The sequence below is a fragment of the Corvus hawaiiensis genome, chromosome 1, assembly GCF_020740725.1.
Source record: "Corvus hawaiiensis isolate bCorHaw1 chromosome 1, bCorHaw1.pri.cur, whole genome shotgun sequence".
NCBI classification, from domain to species: Eukaryota; Metazoa; Chordata; class Aves; order Passeriformes; family Corvidae; genus Corvus; species Corvus hawaiiensis.
In genome coordinates this window covers 46435083-46452029 of record NC_063213.1, presented here as the reverse complement: position 1 = coordinate 46452029, position 16947 = coordinate 46435083, and the positions used below count along the sequence as shown (strand labels likewise).

Genomic DNA, 16947 nt, shown 5'->3' with positions numbered 1-16947 from the left:
GAAGTATTTATGCACTTTCTGAGAGAGATGCACATGGGTGATTACAGTTTTAAGGAGCCTGGTTCTATTTGTATGCATGCTCTTTAATTATTTTTTATTATTATTCTTTCAAACATCCTTGTTTTATCCTTATGGAAGGTAGGATTCTGTATGCTATTGGCCAAAGTCCATGAAACAAGAGTTTACAAATAGCTTAATCAAACCAGCTAGTCACTACGTGCAAAGTCAGTGGAACTTCAAGAACATTCAGTGATGGAAGAGAGTGGATGAAAGTATGCCCACAACACATACTTGTGGAACAACTCACAGGCTGAAAGAACCACTGTTTGAGAGATCAGAGTCAAGTATCATTATGTCCTACAGGAACATACGAATTTTGAAAGTGTCAGTCCACTTCTTCCAGCCTCCAAAAATACTTCTGGAGGCCTCTGAAGTATGACAGGTCACAACTTACAAGATTCTTGAAAACAGCTGATGTAGTATAACTACTATACCACGATAACATACCATGACAGCATGAACCATTCTTCACCTTCCCTTTCAGCTACAACAGAGATTATTTTATTTACATTTTAAAAATGAAGTAACTGCTACCACAGAACCAAGAACAGTAAATATGGAGTTTAAATGTGCACAGTAGTTTTTATTCTTCCTAGTTTGTTTCAGCGTAGTTTCCACATTTCTGCTCTCACCCCTCCTTTTTTTTCCTAAAAGATATTCACCTTATATGTTGAGCTACTACTTCTTTCTCTGGAGGGCGTGGAACTGACCATCCCTGCCTTCTGAGTTTTCAATACTTTCCAAATTTTCCATTTTTCAAATGTCTAGGTATGCACAGAGGTATGAAAATGGGCAAAAAAGTTGACTCCCTCAGCTGCTGCCGCTGCTTTGTTACACTAGGAGCTGGCCAAGAATCTGACTGCTTATCTCTATGTGAGTCTTTTGTTCTACACCTGCAAAAGTCACGCCTAATTTGTACAGTCCTAAAGTAAGAATGACACAACCAAATAAAGTTTAGCACACACTTCTTGAACTCTGGAAATTATACCAACAACTCATACCACTGAATCCCATTCCCTCAAATATATTGCAAGTAAGTGCAGGCTCCAATTTCTCACAATTTTTTAATATTCCTGCATGCAGCAAATGCACAGTAATTTGGAGAAATGTATCCTTGTTTGCAGAAAACAATGGTATAATTTTCATTTTATTGAAAAATACTGAAAACTAAGGTGTCAGTGTTCGCAAGCCTCAGCATTTATACATAGTTCTACGACCTGAACCAGAGATATATCAAGAGAATTTTTAAAAAGGCAATATATCCTTCTTAAGAATCAAATGTACTCTAATAAAAAGAAGACTGAATATAATTTTCACAGAAATCAGAGCAAGTTATGCAGTAACAATTACAGACTATATAAATCAAATCATCCATTTTGCTAGAGATAATGAAATCTCATTTTTGTTAATAATTTGTTGAATTGGAAAAGAAATTCTGAATCAAATTACCAATGAAGAAAGTAAATAGACTAGAATTTTCTTGACCTTCAAATTACACAAAGCAGTAAATGCAAACTCGCTTTTTGTGGGCAACTCTCATGCTTACTACAGAGTCAGAGCTTCAGGAAGTTATTAAATCTTAAAAAACATGCTCTCCCAAAGTCAGATACATTTGCAATGAAACGATATCATGATATCACCTAATATCATGCTAGTAATTTCCTTTAATAAAATAACATTTACTTTCCCACACTCAGTTCTGTTGGACAGTGAGGAGAAGAGGACAACTACATTTTATCTTCTGTAACAGTGCTGAGGTACAATATAAAAAACCAGCAAATTATTATAATACTATTTTTAAACAATCACATAGTTGGAGTTTACAAAATCTTGGCAATCTTGAATCTTTGGGAAGTTTCAAGTTGCACTGTCCCTTTCAGTTGAACTGTTATGGCTGCACAACTTGATTTAAACAGGCAGAAGAAATGTATGAACTTGTTGAGCCTTGTTATAACATTACTTGCCTAATATGACTTACATATTTTCACTTTCTCAGGAGGCATGCTGTAGCCTACACATTTGAACTTCCTTGTCCAGAAACAGACAGTTCTTCAACCACTGCAAAAAGTGAAGCTTTGCATAGGCTTTTTTGACCTCGCACTGTGACCCTCATACCAGCATCCACAGGCTATAGGTCATGACCTCAAGAATTAGCATCATGGAAATAAGAGCCCTTCCAGGTTTAGTTACAGAACAGAACACTGTAGCAACCCTTCAGTCTTCTCTAAACTGAACTCTGCAGCTTTGTTTAAACTCCACTGGAAGACAATAGATAACCCACACTTCAGTTTTCATTACTCGCACACTAAATCATCTCCTCTCCAGCTAAAGGTCTGAGCTCCCGCTGCACTATGAAAACATTCATTCAGTGTGGATCGAAAGCCAATATCATATTGCCACGAGATGATCCTATTAAAAGGTTAAAGAAACATCACTATGGAATTGAAGACTTTTGCAACGTTAAGAAAAAAGGCTGAAATAAGGAATCCCTGTTAAAATTTTATCTCCTAAGCAGGCTACTTTGCATACACTTCCTCTGAAAAAAAAAACCAAACCTACTTGCTAATAAAGCTCCATTTATACTAAATTTATAATAAACACGGTCCATAACAAGCTCCGTTATATATTAAACCCTGAACTACATTTCCAGACTAATCCTTCCACCAGCGAGCGCTCTGCGATGCGCTCCCTGACGGCAGCGGGCCCCGGTGGATGCGCGCGCCCCGGGCCCTGGCGCCGCTGTTCCCCGCGTGCCGCAGCAGGGGGCGCCAACCCCCTCGGCCTCGGGCGGCCGCGGCAGTGGGAAAACCGCGGCGGGAACGGCGCGGGAGACGGGCACGAGACTCACCTTTCTCCGGGAACTCTTGAGGATAACTGTAGAAAAAGAAGAAGAAACATCATAAAGCAACGCACACTTGCAAACCCGCGGCACGAGGACATGGCACAGAACAACAACCAGTTTTCAACAAGTTTTGTGGTTGAAACACCGCTGCAAGTTTTCCTTGAAAATTCTGAAGTCTTTATCTTTGGCTTAAAGGATTTACTCAGTTTTCCTTTTGCCCTTGCAGCTGAGAGAATCCCCAGACACTTCAAGGAAGACTTGAACAAAACCAAATCCAGACTGAGCAGCCTTTTCTAGTAACATACATCTACTCAGGTATCTTAAGGCATAAACACGCACAAAAGCATCTTTAATTTTAGTAAACCTTCTAAATGTTAACATATTTCAGGAAGTTTTGTGCACAAGTAAAACCATTAAGCATATTTTAAAATAAACCAGTAGTTCAATAGGGAAAGGAAAAAAAAAAATCAAAAATAGTGGGTATAGCTGCAGTAAATTTGCAGAAATCCAAATGAAAATGTATTAATAATTAACCAAAAATATAGAAGTTAACTCATGCCTAAATAAAAATCCCTTTTCAGATAAGGAGATCTCATCTTATGTAATACCTAGAAAAACAAAAAAAAATTTATCATCCCAGAGAGAAAACATACTTTTATATACCTATATACCTTTTCTTCAGAGCTAAATCTTTGTATTTCAGAAACAAAAATAATTACAAGATGGAATTTGATGATACAGACAAATAATCAGGACATAGTTATGTAGAATGGTATTCAAGAAGCATTCAAGGACTATGAACTAACTGGCAAATAAAATGCAGCTGCCAAAATCATCCTTATGAACAATGAACAGTAGTAAGGGTATCAGGGTAGTCAGTAAGGAGATGCTGTCAAGAAACAAGCAGAAAAGAAGGGAATGGTCTAGAGATAAGAAACTGAGAAATGCAAACAGATAAAAGGCCAGATCTAAGAAATCCAGTGTAGCAAGTGGTAGTAATACATACAGCCCAACATGTGGGATGTTAAAATCAAAGATGACTACAATGTGCATGTATTTTGTAGCCTGCATGAAAAACAAAACACTGTTAACAGTGAATAATATTACAGGAAATGAGGAAGGAATTAGAAATTAAAATAAGATGTGAAACCATGGGGTCACCCAAGTGAATAGCAAAAGATTCAGTGTCGATATGCTCATAACCACAGGTTCCCTCCCTTTGATATTCCATCAGCCAAAAAAGCATCATTCAGTCAAGAAAAAAGCCAGTAGCACTGTATCTGCAAGTCATCTGTACAGTCACAGTTGACTCAATAACCCAGAACAGAAAGCACAGGAACAACAAAAAAATAAAATCCTACTTTCTTAAAAGAGAGGATGGGGGAGAGCTAGTTCCCTAAGCATTTACAGCCCGAATGAAAAGAACCTTCAAATTATAAGACTTTGGGTCACATCTCGTGTCTCCCTCCAGTTAGTGACGCCCTCGCCAGATGATTGTGCTGTCCTTGAAATTGTAAACAAGTGCCACAGGGGCAGAAGCATGCCATGAATGGAATGCTTAGGAGATACCACACAGGAGCGACCACTAGAAAAACACTTTGAAAACAACAATTTGAAAAGAACAGCAAGTACTCGGCTATATCCTAGTTGATAAGAGTTCTAAGTAAAGAGCTTTTTCAAAGAAAATTTTGTAGTGCAAATGAAACTATAGCTAAATCTCTTTAGCTGAATTGCTGACTGAAATTAACACACCATAGAACTCTCTCAAATCATCCTTGATATTAAAACAAAAACACTCACAGCCCTCTGTTTTGCCTGTCATAGCACGTTGCTTAAACAAACTTATGATCTATAAATAGCTTCAGTTATGTTTCAGTTTTCTATTACAGAGCTAAACAACAGAATAGGTAATAAAGCAAAGTCAGCATTGAATTATGCTGTCTTACACCAGCTGAGTATGGTGATAGGGAGCTCATTCATATCCTCAATACATTATATTTCTCATATTTTAATGAATCTCACCAAATGAGAGGTGAAGGCAAGCTCTACCCAACTAGCTTGCAATCAGGTTTCAGAATATTAAGCAATTCAAATGGGACAAATCATTCTGATCCCATTTCTTACTAAATTGTAGCAGTTCTGAGAAGGAAAGACTTGAACCCATTTTTTTAAAAATCAGGACCTAGGCAGATTTTTTTAATTGTTAATATGCTTAATGTTTATTAAAAGATTGCAAAAAACTTTAAGTTATCAGTAAGTGACTTTGTAACACATTAAAGCCATGAAGTTCACTTACCTTGCCTTAACATCCTTTATCTTCTTAAGAAGAACTTCCCTTCTTTCTTTTGCTTTCTTGGATAGATTTTCTCCTTTTAGTGTTTGGGAAACAAATGTTTCAACATCTAAATAAAGAAGAAAAATGAACACACCTCAAAAAAAAAATATTGCTGTAATGAGTTTATCCTGATACTACAGTGAAAAAAACAAGAAAATCATTTTCAGCCCTACTCACAGCATAGTTAACAGACATTTTAGATTCTAAATGGGATACATTTGTTCTCTATCTACTCATGCTTAGCACAGCAAATCCTATGGTGACATTTGATTCTTGCACACTTAATTATGCTACGCAAGTCCTAATAAATTGCAGTCCTATAACAATTACTTTCCATCACCTAAAGTAAAAGACAAAGCTAAAACATGGAAATAGCCTTTATGCATATATTACTGCCACGTTATTTCAGAAGTTCAAGTTCCAAAGATGGTTGTGTAATTTATTATTTCAGCAGTAACACTTACCCAGATACTAATACAGCTCACTTACTGGTTACAGTATTCTCAAGTGTTCTCACATTGCCTCTGAAATCACTGACTGACTAAAGATTCATATCTAAAGCAATCCTGAAAACAATTAGGCAGGCACAATAACCATATCAAAGGAGTCAAGTTCAACAGTGTAGTTGAAATTAAGCACACCTGCACTTGTAGAACCACAAACTAAGGCTCCAGCTTGCACTGTAAGTTTTAATCCTTATAATACTTTTATACAATCATGTAGAAACAAAGCATTCCATAAAAGGTACCACAGTTATTTTAATATAGCAAATATCCATTCCATAGGATAAAAAGAATGTAATGTCTGAGCATTTGTGGGAGTGTAACTCCCCCAGCAGCATGTTTTCTTGGTTAACTAAACAATGGTAAAAAGCAACTCTAAAAGTTTCTTATAGTTACCAATCAGTATACAATTATCCCAAAAGCAGAAAAGTAGAAATACAACCAAAAAATCCTGCTTGTTAACACAAATGTCTCACCTGTATGGGTAACAATTGCTCATTGAATATGAGAAAGCATTTGTAGGTAACAAAACACCTTCTCACAGTGCCTGCCCACCTCCATACACAGACACACACATGTATATATACCTTGGCTCACTCTGTATAGATGCAAATGCATATGGTTAGTACTATTTTAATCCTCTAACTTTTCCAATCAGATGAGACATTCCATTTTAATACAGAAACATAAATAACAGCCAATTAAGTACTCAACTGTCTGCATGCAAAAGTTTACATGAATATTTACTGCAGATTTCCTAAATGAAAAACTTAATTGTCTTCTTTTTTCTTTATAAAACAGAAACATATCACAATTTGTATTACAGGCCGCAAGAAAACAAGTCAAAAGTTACTCTTTGAGAACATTAGCATAGCTATTACAAAGATGTTGTTCTTTACAAATAATTTACTAGATTATTTTTTAGATGTTTAGATTATTATCCTCACAGAGTGTGGCAAAAACATTCATTTTTTACAGTATTTTAGATTTCTGAAGAATTATATTGATCCCCCTCCCCATAAGACAGAGAATCTTCCCCATTACATTTTCCAAAGCAATCCTGAATGGGGGAGACCACTCACTTCTATGGCATTCCTTCTTTGAAAGGACAGAAGGAAAGGCACTTAACATGTATTAATGAATCCTCCAGACATGCCCCCAACAGCCCCTTTACTGTACACCAAGTATGCCTACAAAGATTTTGTCCAAACCCTTAGAAAAACTACACATCTTCGTAAATTCCAATGTCTGGAATTGCCAATCAAGCTGGCAGATGAGAACCCACAAAATTCAATGATATTGACCAACTACAAAACTAAGATTAAAAAAACTGATACTTTTACTATTCAGAGCAAAAATCAAAATCATCAACAGCTTTTCTCTCAATAAAACCTAACAGGATTTTCCAGTACAAAATAAGCTTTCACTTGGAAAGGGACAGCCTGATAAAATATTTATTTCTCCATACTTTTACATATTTATTTTAAAAATTAGATAGCAGCTTCAAAGTTCTACCTAGGCACCAATATGCAAAAATTTAGAGGAATTAGTCATGTTTGTAAATCAGGAGCAATACTTGCACAATAACCTTTGGACACTAATTAATCACAAATCTTGGCTTCAGGAGTCTTCATTTAAACTCAGTGGGTTTCCTTACTTCTTGGAAAAGCTCAGCCCAGGTGAGAATTCTGCCATCCCAGATTTTGACTGACTATCAAAGCTTTATTCAAAAACAAATGTTGAAATAACACAATCAAGGAGTATGTGGGGACTGGAAACCAAGCTGGTTATTATAAACAAGGCTTAAAATACACTGTAGATACAAAAATTTGAGGACTAACTATATTGCTGACAGATTTTGTTCTTTTCCAGAAAACCTTGGACTTCAAAAGCAGAAATAATAGAGAATTTTCAACCATGGAAGGACAGGGCGGAGTAGATGCTGCATTTACTCTCAGTATAAGTAGAGTTGGAGGAGAGAGGCAGAAAGAGCATATACAAGTTTGTCATTTCTAAACAGCAGTAGTTACAGAAGACTTCCCTGGGATGGCTTCCCTCTCACACAAATATGTGAAACAAGTTCTCCAAGCTTAGGCGTATCCACAATCAGGGTGCACTGTTCTCAACATGGAACACTATTACTTCCATATGTCCAGAGACACCATATAGCTTGATTCATCACAACCCCAACATATGAAGACAGACCTGATATACGCATGATGCTAAAGAAGCAGTTTACTTGAAAATTACATTTTTATCATAGATTTTTCTTATCTACTCACAATTACACAGTATGTTATATATCTTTTTCTAATCTGCTGCTGTAAATCCATCCAGGATGCACCAGATGCACAAGATGAGTAACAGCCTAAGCTTCTCTGGACAAGAAGTCAGCAAGTCATCCAAGTTATGATCGTCTCATCACTACCTGTACTTCCACACTGTGGAGGAATACTGACTGCCTTAACATAAGAAAATGTTCCTGTAATTTCTCTGACCTTCCACGAAGTGATTTACCTAGGAATTAGAACAGAACTTGGGACTTCAGTACAACAGATCCAAGTTTCATACAGTAAACTTCTAAGAGAAGCAGCAAAATTTACCCATTTCTCACCACTGTTCTAGTCACTTACTTGCTCTCCCCTCTCCAGGATGATCCACAACTTGTTCTCTCCTGTATTAGTTTAATGCTACTCAGAAAACGAAACTACTAGTCACAAGCACTTGAGTGTAGACCTGTTTCATGCTTCAGCAGCAGCCGATCCATCAAGGAATTGAAAAAGGAATAAAAGAGAAACTCCAAAAAGAAAACATCTTTGAAGAGATTTCTGGTCTAAAAGCACTTTAACTAATCCGTTACCCCACAGCAAAAAAAAAAAAAAAACCAAAACAAATTACATATTTCCATAAATTGTTCCTAACAAACTGAGCAGCTGTTTAGTATCACACATTGCAGACACTTAGCTGTTCCCACTAAAAACATGAAAATAGAAAAAAAAAAAAAATTTTTACAAAAAGGAAAAAAAAGGGGAAAAAAAACCTAAACCAAATAAACAAAAACAAAACTAAGAAAAATACACCGTGGAAACCTATTTAACACCTCTTTTCTTAAGCTTGTATGTTAGACTGCTTGATAGCTTAATTACCCATACTTGTTGCTCAGTTTCTTAAAGCCCATGATGCTAAATTTGTTTGCACCATACCCCAGAGAAATTGTTTGCCTGCAGGAATGAACAAAAGCCACCAAACTGAAAGGTCCAATTGATACAATTCACTCACAAATTGCTCTGCCAATACAGGTTACAAACTGACGGAAAAGGGAAGTCACACCACAGTCTAGCTCTGTCCACTTCAACCAGCTCATACAGCTCAAAACTTAAGTGCCAGTTCACAGAACAGTCAAAAGCTAAAAGCCATTTTTATTTCATTTTCATCTACAGTCCTTTCACAATGAGAAAAGTTAAGATTTATTTTGCATTTCATTGTTAAAACAGTTTATGGTTCTCTTTACTTCAATGATTATAAACAGACAACACTGCAAGATTTTCATTGTTTTAAAATCTTTGGAGTTATTTTCTTTAATGAAGGCTGAAACCACACAGATGGAATTTTTCAAGAACATTGTAAATTTCTAGCCCAAAGCAAGTGCTGTGTTAAAGAGTGCTTAAGCATGACAAATCATAGCACATTTGTTGTTTACAGGGTTTAATACTGTAAATATAAGTCACACTTAATAAACAAACATACTTAGGACAGCACTACCTCTATTTTGTGTCAGGGCGGGCCAAGCAGATTCCCACAGAGCCACTCAAAAGACTATGTGCTGGGTCATTCTTTCTCCCCTCCTCCAGCAGACAACCAAAATGTGATCCAATCACATTATCAAGAAGTTAATCACTCCATCATGGACACATCAACTGATGAGTTGACACCATTCAAATGACAAGAGAATAATCAGGAAGTGGCAATAAGGTAGGAGTGTTTCCACACCCACGGCGGGGCCCGCGAAGAGCTCTGCCTCCATGGCCCACGGAGAATGCAGGCGCGTTGGGAGGCTGGGCACGCACCCATCGTATGGCGAGGGACACTTGCATGGGACAGCCGGGCAGATGTGCTACCACTCGCACAAGAAGGCAGCGGCAGGGCAGCAGAACAATTGCTCCAGCCACCAGCCTTTTCCCATCTCTCTCCTCCACCTCAAGGACTCAGAGAGCCAGCAGGCAGCTGCCAGCCAGAAGATTTGGGACAGCAGGCCAGAGAATTTTGGGAGATAGCTGCAAGCTAGGCACATTTATTACACACACACTGTCCAAAGGTGACGAATATTAAACAGACTGCCATGTATCTTTCAGCTTTACACGGGCTGGCATTAGAAAGCAATTAATTAAGTTGATTTCAAAGTTTTCATGTGATTCATTAATAGGGAACAAGTCTGAAGACAAACTATCAAGCAATATTTGTCACTGCCTGTTCTCTTAAATAAAGAAATACTGGAGGATTTTGCTTTTGCTCTCCCCCTGCCTTCACAACTATATTTTAAAGTCTCTCTCCAGAGTTTGCTAAATTGCCTTTTAAATATATATACACTTAATCAGAAACAGAACACATGATGTAAAATAAAAGTGACTGAACTTCAAGATGTCTAAAAATACTACATTTATCCAGCCTAACAAGAAGGTAAGCATTCCTTTTAGTGCAAAGCCCTGGAAAGGACTGCCTTTAAAAACTGCTGTACCTTAAATCCCCAGAAGCAAGGTTAAGTTGCTGTGTTGACATATACAAAGTAAGTATCATGAAAAATGTTGACACTCAACAGTTTTATTAGTGATTTTAAAAGCAGAAGTATACACAAACTGCTAAGACTCCTCAAATGAAGTAAATAGATAAGGCATCTCTTTTAAAACATTAAAAAAGAAATTATAATCAAGGACTATATATATATAGCTACATATCTATCTCTAATCTCATTGGTTGAGTAGTTGTGTATCCTCTCTCTACATTAAAGAGGTGAGAAAAGATGAAGCTGTAACATATTAAGCATATAATGAAAAAAAAACCACACCAGTACAAATCATAATCAAGTTACAAAGTGATTCCAAATGAATGATAATAAAAAATGTTAAGGATTAACCTGAAGATTTACACTGTATGCCACATTATGCTGTGTCTATTGTGGTTTGTTGACATATGATTATGAAAGAAACGTAAACCCAGTCAGATGAAAAAGATAGACTCCATGTTAATTGAAAAAGACAAACTAAGTGAATAATGAGTATATAAAAAATAGCCTATGCCATTTTTATCACCCATATATGACACTTATTCCCAAATTTATGGCAGAGACAATTGAACTATGTTTCAAATCACTGGAGGTTATTTCTTACCAGGAATCCCTCTGTGCATTTTTTTCACCTCACTGTTTCTAATCTTATTCCATTACTATTGAAATATATACATACTACCAAAGCTGTAAATACACGTCTACTTAAAAGATGTCTACAATAATCACCCTGGTTTATCTTGTACAGATGGATTCTTCACCAAGAACTGGCATTTGTAAAAGCCTTGGAAACATGGAAATGATTCTTTAAAAAAAGAGTAAAGTTTTAAAAACCAGCATGCTTTTAAATTTGAACCAACCAATAAAGAAGAGCTACACTGTACCTAGAAGGCTTTTTCTACGACAGGCATGTAAGGAGCAAGTCCAGGAACAGCTGACACGGAAGATGAAGATGGACAGTTTGTATTTTGGGGATCAGGGGTAAATATAACCAGCATAGTCCAAAAATAAAAAGTAAGCAACTCATGCACTGGATCCAGTGTCTTGTAGTTTTCTTGCCTTGCCCTTTTCTGCAAGCTGTTTCCAAGATGCAACTAAACAAGTAGGCAAACAGTATTATTTGAAGAAAAAAATAAGAAGAGTCACACAGAGAAAGGTGATTTGGACAATATAACTAAGCATTTAAACAAACTGAATAATACCTGGATAGAAATGACCTCTATGGCAAGAACATTGGGTTTTATTTAGTTTTGGGGTTTTGTTTAACAGAACAAGGAAAATGGTATTAGGATGGGATATAAGGTTCCATATAAACTAGAGAAAATTTTATCCTATTTTCACAGCAAAAGTATTTGTAACTTTTAAAATATGAATACAGAAGATTCAAACAAGAAATACTGCCAAGTGTGAAAGGAAAATTGAACAAAAGACAAAGCAATAGCACCCATACTATAGTCACAGGTGTCATGAACAGGGGAAAAGATATCATGATCTATTTATATCTAATGATCATGACACCATCAAAAACCGTGAAAAAATAAAGAAGTCTTACCTCCAACTCAATCTTTATTACTGAAAAAAACTCAAGAATTTTTTTTCCAATCAAGATGACTGAAGCAACCAGTCTGGCTTACATTACGGAAGAAATAATATGCCTTTGGGGAAGAAGCAGCCTCCAAACTCCTTCTCGGCTATGAAGAAGCCAAAACTTAGCAAGGAAAAATAGAAATGAGCAGGCTTTCAACAAACTTGTAACCAGCAATAATTTGAGGGGACAAAAAAATAGCAACATTCCACTTTGCCAAACGCCCACAAAAATATCACATAAACACAACAGAGGATGCCTTTTCAAAAGAAGAAAAAGCAGAGCTAGGCTTTCTTCACTAAATTCCACGGTCTCAAGCATCATTTGGAAGTGCAGGGACATGGGCGGGGAATTAAGAAGTTACATACACTACCACACACCTATGAGGTGCAAACAAGGAGAGAAGGGAGCAACAAAGTTACTTGCTCCTCCTACCAGGAGTTCAACTCATGACCAGAGGACCCTGTTTCCGTCTCCAGTGTCTCCCTCCCACCACTTGAACAAGTCAGAGAAGACAGGATGGGATTGTGCAATCCCAATAATCCTCTGCAATGAGCCTATTGCCACACTGACCTTTCCCCTTCAGCTTTACAGAAACAGCTTCCTCCTGTTTCCAGCTAATGCAGTTAGCCCTGAGCTCAAGCTGTGCTTCTGCCTGGAACATTTCAGCGCCACTGATATGCAACTATAATGACCCTGCCAGCATGTGTGACAGAATTTGTCTTTGTGTTAAAGATATAATATTGTTTAGGTTCAATGTAAAGCACTCACAAGTCAGAAAGTTTCCTGTGCAACTTTAATTCATCCCCTGGTGTGTTTATTCCCATTATCACCATGTTTAACTACAGGAGCACTTAGCATGTTTTCCAGTAGGACTCCTACTTATTCAGCATAGTGGGTGGACATACTCCAACCATCAATCAAGGGTAAGCAGGGATAAGAAAATCCACGATTGTTCCTCCACTTGTTGAAGAAGTTGGAAATCATAGGCCAAGAAAAGGAGGAGGAGCAGAAGAGCACAGTATTTATGAGATTTTGCACCTGTGAGGGCCTCTCTGCTATGTAACATCAGGCTAAAATACGGTGCTTGTCGCTAGCCATTAGCTGCACATTCTCAACTGAACCTGTTTTGAAGTACCTGGCACTTGTAATGGCCACTGAATATAGACATCCAACTCATATTATTTTCTGGAGAAACCAGCACAGCATGGAGGCAGGTGAATTTGAATTCTAATTCTGTTCCACCATTGATTATTTTTTGCGACCCCAATCACATCTTATTACACTAATTTTACCAGTGGGAAAATAATACTCCCTCATCTCAAAGAGGTACTGGATCAATAACTGTGAGCCATTAAAATAATACATTAAGAAGCACCCTCCAAGAAGAGTATGCAGAAATTAATAACTATGTACTCACTGTGGTCTTTGTATTGTGTAACAGTTTCTTAACGAATAGTAAAGATACTACAGAGCTCCCTTCCCTCCTCTATTACCATACATCTTCACTACAGGAATAGTTTGAGAAAAAAAAAAAGCAGAAGCCTACATAAAAGATTGTCAGATCCTACACATACCAGTGGAAGAATTGCTCATACAGCCTGGATTACTCTCATTTCTAACTTTCATGCACTTGACTGATAACCTTTAAAAACAGGGCTTAACACAAACTGTAAAAAGTAATGCCGTATTTTATTTTTCAAAAATAAGCAAGTTATTTAACATTGTACAACCATACTGAAAGTAACAACTAAAAGCTGCAAACTATTAGTTACTACTAGTAATAACAAAACAAATGTTTAAAGATCATTGGTAAATCATTCCATTGTCTTCTTAACTTCAGTTCTATAGACAGCACAAAAGAAACCGTCTTGTTTTTTTCCAGAAAAGCTGAAGCTGTACACACTGTACAAAGATTAGATACCTGTATATAACTTAGGCTGCTGATCATATATACATATACATAACCCTCTAAAAGAACATATACATAACCCTCTTGAGAAAAAGTTGGTGTTCTCAGTTTCACTTCAAAATACAAACTTTTGTGTCTCTCTTCTATGGCAGACTGGATAAAGATGGGGAGAAGGAAGGACAAGTTGTGTAAATGAGGTACCATGACTGAGAAAGAAATCACAGTCTCAAATGATTCCATCTGCATCACATCTTTCCCCTCAAAAAAAAAATTCTTAAAGCCCTTAAAACATTGAAGAGTTTCAAGATGAGCTTCACTCAGTGAAACTAGCACCAAAACAAACATACAGGTTCCTCATCTGACCATGAGTTCCAGAATTCAGTATCGCCACAGAAAATACCAAGATTTGGAAAGGCTCTCTGAAGGTAATATTTATTTTTTCTAAATGAATAAGAATCCATTCCACCATATGAAATCATGAGAAGCCTTCCTTTTTTTTTTTTTTCTGGTGGCCTTTTTGGCCACACAAATTTTAACTACAGATAGTATGATATGCTAGTAACAGTTAGAAACTGCAGTTAGAAAACACTTAAGGCAGTTGGCAGAAGATGAGATGTGGTGAGAGCAATATATTTCAAGCATTAGCTCTTACAGTCAAAATGTTAAAAAAAAGAATAGTCTGTGGAGGTGATGAGCTGCACTAAACTCTAGCAGGTGCCCAGCCATGTAATTGAGTGCTTGGCCTCAGAAGGAAGATTTCAAAAAGCATGGGTAATTTGAATGGCAAAGTCTGAGCTACACAAGTTCCTGCGGCAGAAACAGAAGTTCTCAAAAGAAAGAGAGTCCCACTGACATTGAAATGGCTTCAGGATAGCAAACTTTTCGATAACGATACCAGAAAAGCCAACCTTTAAGTATACAATTTATTTTAATTAACAAAAACAACAAAAAAATTTAAATACGAGTTCTTGAAGGTAAAAGATAACCACCCGTATTCGAAATTCTGTTCTAACGCTATAACCTTTCACGGTGAGAAATCATCCCATGCCTACGCTCCAACGCATCCTGAGAGTGTGGACAGTCACGGTCGGAGGTGTGTGACTGATATGACAATACGCCAGCAATTCAGTAACCCTTTCGTCCGCTCCTCAGCTGTTCAGCGGGGAAGTTCATTACTTTTTTTCAGCTGATGCGGGCAGCCGGCCCTGCCGGCACACCCCGAGGGAAGAGACTTCCCCCGGATGGCTCGGCGGTCACCCCGCGGTCACACACCCCGCACGCGTGTCCGGGGGAGCCCCCGAACACCTCACCGGGGCTGGGCGCCCGCAGCCCCCGTCCGCGCCCGGCAGGGAGGAGGTGTCCGCTCCCGGGCGCGGACAGGGGCTGCGGGCGCCCAGCCGGGAGGGGGGGGCCGGCCCGCTCCTTCCTCCCTGCAGGGAAGCGAGCCGGAGCGCTGCGGCTCCCCACGGACGGGCACGGCGGGAGGAAGTAGCCGGGGAGAAGGAACTGGGGGGATGGGAAGAACAGAACCCCAGAATCCATGCAGTGGAAGCGATCGCTCAGCGCCCGCCGAGGAGCGCTCCGCCGGGGCCGCGGCTCCAGGGGCTGCTGCCCCCGCACACCCCGGCTCCCCCGGGCCGTCACACCCCCACTGGCCCGCCCCCCTCGACCTCCCCTCCGCCCGCCCCCAGCGAAGGAAGCCCTCCCTCCTACCCTCACCTGCCAAGAGGCTGCAGACGTCCTCGGGGACGCCGGGAGCGTCGGACATGGTGCGGGCGGCGGGGGCGCCCGGGGACACCCGGCGGGCGGGGCTCGACGGCTCGGACCAGTCCGGCCCCGGCCCCGGCCGGGAGGAAGCTGAGGCCACGCCCCCCGGTGGCAGCGGCACGGCCGCGAGCCGCGGGGGGCGGGGCCTATCATCACCGGGGCGCGGTTTCCCGCCACAAAGGCGGTGCTTCGAGCCTCGGGGGCGGGGTTTCGCGGCACGGGGCGGGGTTTCGCGGCACCGGGCGGAGCCTCATGCTACCGAGGCGGGGCTTCCCGCCGCCCTCCAGTCCCGGCTCCCTCCCCCCGCGCCCCGGCGCTGCGCATGCGCTTCACCCCCTCGCTCCCGCCTCCCACGTGACCGCTGCCAGCGGCCATCCTGCGGGAGGGCACCGCGCGGGCCCGCCCTCGCGCCAGAACCAAACATGGCGCTCAGCGCTGAGTCCCTCTGCGCGTCTCCGCCCCGAAGGCCAGGAAAAGTTGGCTGTTGGATAAGAATACCCGGAGGCCTCTCTCTCATTATTGGCCCAGTGATTGTCCCGCCCACCAAGTCAGGGGCTGGCGTGCCCCCCTCGTCCCACGGGAGCGAGCAAGGCTGGGTCCGTGGATGTGGAGGGTGGTACTTTGATGACTTAATTCCTTCCAGACGTGTTTCCAGCCTTCTTTCACAGCGCGGTGGTGACCTTATCCCTTTCGGCTTTCTGTCATTACCAGTGTCTGTGTTCAGGATGGCAGACTACAGCCCAAGCTCATATCTCTGCCAGTGTCCCAATGGCTGCAGCTGGCAAAATCAAGCCATGGAACTTGAGGAAATCAGTGAAACAGTGGGAATAGGCCGGCTCATATTGGCGTCTGTTAGCACAGGTGTGTGGGCAGCAGCAAAAAGAGATGCTGTTGCTAAGCAACACAGCTGGGCTGCTAGAAGGGCCAACTTTGCTGGAGTGTTGCTTACGGGGCAGCTTTGGTATGTTTTTCCCACAAATCCCTAGTTGTATGCATTTGGAGCACATCGGTGATGTAATATATTTAGTGTAGAAATAGTAAAAGTAAACTCTTGGGATGTGTTTCTGTGACCTCAGTGGTTTTGGCTGTATCTATGTTACTGCTGCAGAAAATGTTTGTGTTAGAGCTGTGGTTATGAGAGCACATCTGTGTATCATACCAGC

General features: G+C 40.0%; 1 protein-coding gene across 2 annotated transcripts in view; it reads right to left on the bottom strand.

Annotated features, from left to right (window-relative positions):
- Positions 1-15906, bottom strand: part of SKAP2 (src kinase associated phosphoprotein 2) — a 120187-nt gene extending 104281 nt beyond the window's left edge. For both annotated transcript variants that reach the window (XM_048303017.1, XM_048303025.1), the window contains exons 1-3: positions 15737-15906; positions 5199-5304; positions 2909-2934 (exon numbers count right to left, since the gene is read on the bottom strand). In XM_048303017.1, coding sequence (XP_048158974.1) covers positions 2909-2934; positions 5199-5304; positions 15737-15785 — 181 coding nt within the window. In that variant the 5' untranslated portion in view covers positions 15786-15906. The remainder of the gene's footprint in view (positions 1-2908; positions 2935-5198; positions 5305-15736) is intronic.
- Positions 15907-16947: the final 1041 nt, after the last annotated feature.